Source organism: Erythranthe guttata, chromosome 14 (assembly GCF_056151865.1).
Source record: "Erythranthe guttata isolate IM_541 chromosome 14, IM_541, whole genome shotgun sequence".
Classification (NCBI taxonomy): domain Eukaryota; kingdom Viridiplantae; phylum Streptophyta; class Magnoliopsida; order Lamiales; family Phrymaceae; genus Erythranthe; species Erythranthe guttata.
Window position 1 is genome coordinate 8,784,310 of NC_142546.1, and position 4,176 is coordinate 8,788,485.

The 4,176-nt window shown below is 46.9% G+C and overlaps 1 protein-coding gene across 1 annotated transcript; it reads left to right on the top strand.

Moving 5' to 3' along the window:
* Positions 1–277: 277 nt before the first annotated feature.
* LOC105952043 (putative receptor-like protein kinase At2g21480) lies at positions 278–3,496 on the top strand. The gene is made up of 2 exons (XM_012975547.2): positions 278–1,332; positions 1,524–3,496. Exons 1-2 carry the CDS (start codon positions 433–435, stop codon positions 3,240–3,242), a joined length of 2,619 nt encoding a protein of 872 aa, XP_012831001.2. The 5' UTR covers positions 278–432; the 3' UTR covers positions 3,243–3,496.
* The last annotated feature ends 680 nt before the right edge of the window (positions 3,497–4,176 follow it).

Here is a 4,176-nt window from a genome sequence, read left to right on the forward strand (position 1 = left end):
TTCATAAAGTTTCCCTCTTATTATATTTTTCCTTAAGCACCCATCCAATTTGCCCACGTTACAAATGTTTAATTATTTGTTTACTTTAGTTGTTGTACAAATTTTCTATTACACAACAATTTTCACAAGAGATATTCCACAATTTATAACCTCCCATTTTAATTTCCCTCAAAAAATAAAAATAAAAAAATAAAACGAATTAGTCTCGTTGTCCCACAATCCCCCGAAAACGGCGGAATACCAAAACGGAAATCAAAGCTAAACATTAATTAAAAACAGAAAATAAAAATAAAAATAAAATAAAAAAGCCACCACAACGTTTATAATCTTTCCAAACCCACATCCAATGAAACCCCTATTTTCACTCGCCATTCTTCTATAGACACCTCTCTCTCTTATTCTCTCCCACCCTCCATACCAGGAGGAGCAATCATGGACAATATACCTCCACGGTGGCTCCGCCCATCGCCGCCCTCGATCCTCCTGGTTCTCTTCTCTCTCCTATTTCTTTCATCCAACGCCGCCAGATTCAACGCTCCTGCCAAATCCGATTCCTTCTCCCCGCCGGACAATTACCTCCTCGACTGCGGTAACTCCACCTCCACCACCCTCCCCGGAAACCGCGTCTTCCTCGGCGATCCCGACACCAGCAAGTATTTGTCCTACAACGGCCGAGACATCCAGGTTTCCGCCGCCGCCGCCTCCGACTTCCCGTCGCAGATCTACTCGTCGGCGAAGGTGTTTGAGAGTTTGGCAACGTACACTTTCCACGTGGTCCGACCCGGTTGGCACTGGATCCGGCTCCATTTCGCCCCGGTCCAGAACACGCAGCACGATCTGAAGGCGGCGCAGTTTAAGGTGAGCACCAGCAGCAACCTGGTGCTGATCCACGACTTCGAGAACGCGGCGAACGCCACGTGGTCGTTCAAGGAGTACCTGGTCAACGTCACCACCGAGCGGTTCTCCGTCGCCTTCGACCCGGCGGTGGGCAGCGTCGCCTTCGTCAACGCGATCGAGTTCGTCTCCGCGCCGGATATTCTCATCGGCGACGTAGCCACCGCCGTGTTCCCCAAGGGAGACTACTCCGGCCTCCTCAACGCCGCGTACCAGACGGTGTACAGGATCAACGCCGGCGGCCCCACCGTCACCCCGGAGAACGACACCCTCGGAAGGACGTGGGAATCGGATAAGCTGTACCTGGACCCGCCGGTTGTCGGAAGCACCGCCTCCGTCGAGCCGAACGTGATCACCTACCCCGACGGCGAGTCACCGTTGATTGCGCCGCCTGTGGTTTACGCCACCGCCACCCAAATGGCGGACGCCAATGTTATGGTGAGCTCCAAAATTCAAGTGTGTTCTTTTTAAAAATAATTAAATAATATATAAAAGATTAAATGAGTTTATTATATTTAACACCCTTATTTAGTAGCAATTGCTAAAGAGGTGCCTATATTATTAATATTAGCAAATAAACCCCATAATATATTTTGTTTAGCATAAAACTCCTATGTTATTAATTGCAGGCTCCGAGTTTCAATATTACGTGGAAAATGAAGATAGATAATTCTTTCCAATATCTCGTCCGTCTGCATTTCGCCGATATTGTGAGCAAATCTACTAACGATCTGTACTTCAACGTTTATATTAACGGCAAACCGGCAATAACGGCGTTAGATTTAACCACGGCCGCCGGCGGATTAACCGCCGCTTATTTCGCGGATTTCGTGGTGAACGCAACCATGGTTTCGGGGTTCGACAATTTGACCGTCCAAGTCGGGCCGATGAACGACAACGCCGGCACAAAGAACGCCCTCCTGAACGGCCTCGAGGTTTTGAAGATGAACAACTCCGTCGGCAGTCTGGACGGCGAGTTCGGAGTCAACGGCCAGAACGCCGCCGGCACGAACACGGTCAATGGAACAGTGGCCGCAGTCGGATTCGCGATGATGTTCGGCGCGTTCATCGGATTGGGGGCGATGGCGGTGAAGTGGAAGAAGAGGCCGCAGGACTGGCAGAAGAGGAACAGTTTCTCGTCGTGGCTGCTACCAATTCACGCCGGCGACACCAGCTTTATGTCGAGCAGTAAAAATTCTCTCGGATCGAGAAAAAGCCAGGTTTTCTCGTCGACGATGGGGTTAGGCAGGTACTTCTCCTTCGCCGAGCTACAGGACGCCACCAACAACTTCGATCCGGCCGCCATCATCGGCGTCGGAGGATTCGGGAACGTCTACATCGGAGAAATCGACGACGGCCAAAAAGTCGCCGTGAAACGTGGAAACCCTCAGTCGGAGCAAGGCATCAACGAGTTCCAAACGGAGATCCAAATCCTGTCGAAACTCCGCCACCGTCATCTGGTTTCTCTGATCGGATACTGCGACGAGAACTCCGAGATGATCCTCGTGTACGAATTCATGGCCAACGGTCCATTACGCGACCACCTCTACGGCAAGGAGATGCCGCATCTGCCATGGAAGCAAAGGCTCGAGATCTGCATCGGCGCGGCGCGTGGGCTCCACTACCTCCACACCGGCGCCGCGCAGGGGATCATCCACCGCGACGTCAAAACAACAAACATACTCCTCGACGAGAATTTCGTCGCTAAAATGGCGGATTTCGGTCTGTCGAAGGACGCCCCCACCACGGAGGGGCAGACACACGTCAGCACGGCGGTGAAGGGTAGTTTCGGGTATTTAGATCCTGAGTACTTCAGAAAGCAACAGCTAACGGATAAATCCGACGTGTACTCATTCGGCGTCGTTTTGCTGGAGGCACTCTGCGCTAGGCCGGCGATTAACCCATCGTTGCCGAGAGAGCAGGTGAATCTAGCTGAGTGGGCGATGCAGTGGAAGAGAAAAGGATTGCTCGATAAAATCATAGATCCGTCGCTTGTAGGGCACATAAACGCCGAATCAATGAAGAAATTTGCGGAGGCGGCGGAGAAGTGTTTGTCGGAGTACGGCGTCGATAGGCCGACCATGGGAGATGTGCTTTGGAACTTGGAGTACGCTTTGCAGCTGCAGGAGGCGTCGTCTCAGGGGAATAATGTGGAGGACGCGGCGGCGGCTCCGGTTGTTGTGGCGGTGGCTGGTGATGATTCCGCCGCTGATAATAAGGCGGTGACTCCGGCGTCGGCGGCGGCGGCGGGTGAGGCGGATGATAAAAGTTCTGGTGAAATTTCGGTAATTGAGGAGCACTCTGGAACTGCTATGTTTGCTCAGTTTGCTGCTCTGAATGGGAGATAAATAAATAAATTCAAATAATGTTGTATTTATTGGGTTATTAAGAATTTGATTTTAAGTCTGCATCATTTTGTTATTAATTAATCTTATTTGGTGTTTGTATGATTGTATCTACCAACTATTTTCTGTAATTTCTGTAATATATAACGTAAGTACGTAACTGTATTTTACTATGAACGTAACTGAGTGTGTGTATTAGCTAAAAATATATGTGTATTGAGTTTTGAACTTGAACCATTTTTCTTTTGGTTTGATTATACTCCCGCTCTCTATTATATAATTACATCTTTATTTAATATTTCTACATTTTATTTTCATACTTCCATTAGAGTTGCTCTAGTCTCTAAGGGTTCAATTAGCTTGAATTTTATTCAGTGTTTTAAATATCGGCTGTCTAGGCGTTGGCCATAGTAACTAAACATTTATGTTGAGAATTGAAAAATCGTTTTTACGTTTTGTGGCGGTGTTTGGCGTTTTATAATTGATTGAGGCATGTCAAACCGATAAACTAGGTCAAACTTTGAGCGATAGATCGAAAAAAATAGCGGTTTCTATTTTTCTTTTAACTAAAACGAAACCAGGTTTTTTTTTTCCAAACCCAATTTATTTCAGCCAAACCAAAACCAAGTCACCACCCTAAAAAAAAAAAAAAGAACATGGCCATAACTCACTAGGGGTTGTCTAGGGTCCGAGAGGGTCTGTACTATTCGGACCCAAACGATTGAAAATCAACCAATAAAAATGTGACACGTATGATTTGTACGAACCCCATAAAAAAAAGTACGATACCTACCTTATACGTGAAATTACATAAAAATCCCTATAACTAAAACTTAAGTAATAATTAATAATAATTAATAATTAAGATGTAATTACACCAGTAAACACGTAATATAATTTAATTCTTCTTCTTCCTTATTCTTCTTCTGTGTTTTTT

What these genes read in the sequence shown, in the direction of transcription:
- LOC105952043 (XM_012975547.2), top strand. Translation starts at nt 433, where the DNA reads ATGGACAATATACCTCCACGGTGGCTCCGCCCATCGCCGCCCTCGATC. An exon ending in TGGCGGACGCCAATGTTATG is followed by an intron (nt 1,333 to 1,523) that starts GTGAGCTCCAAA and finishes TATTAATTGCAG; the next exon opens with GCTCCGAGTTTCAATATTAC.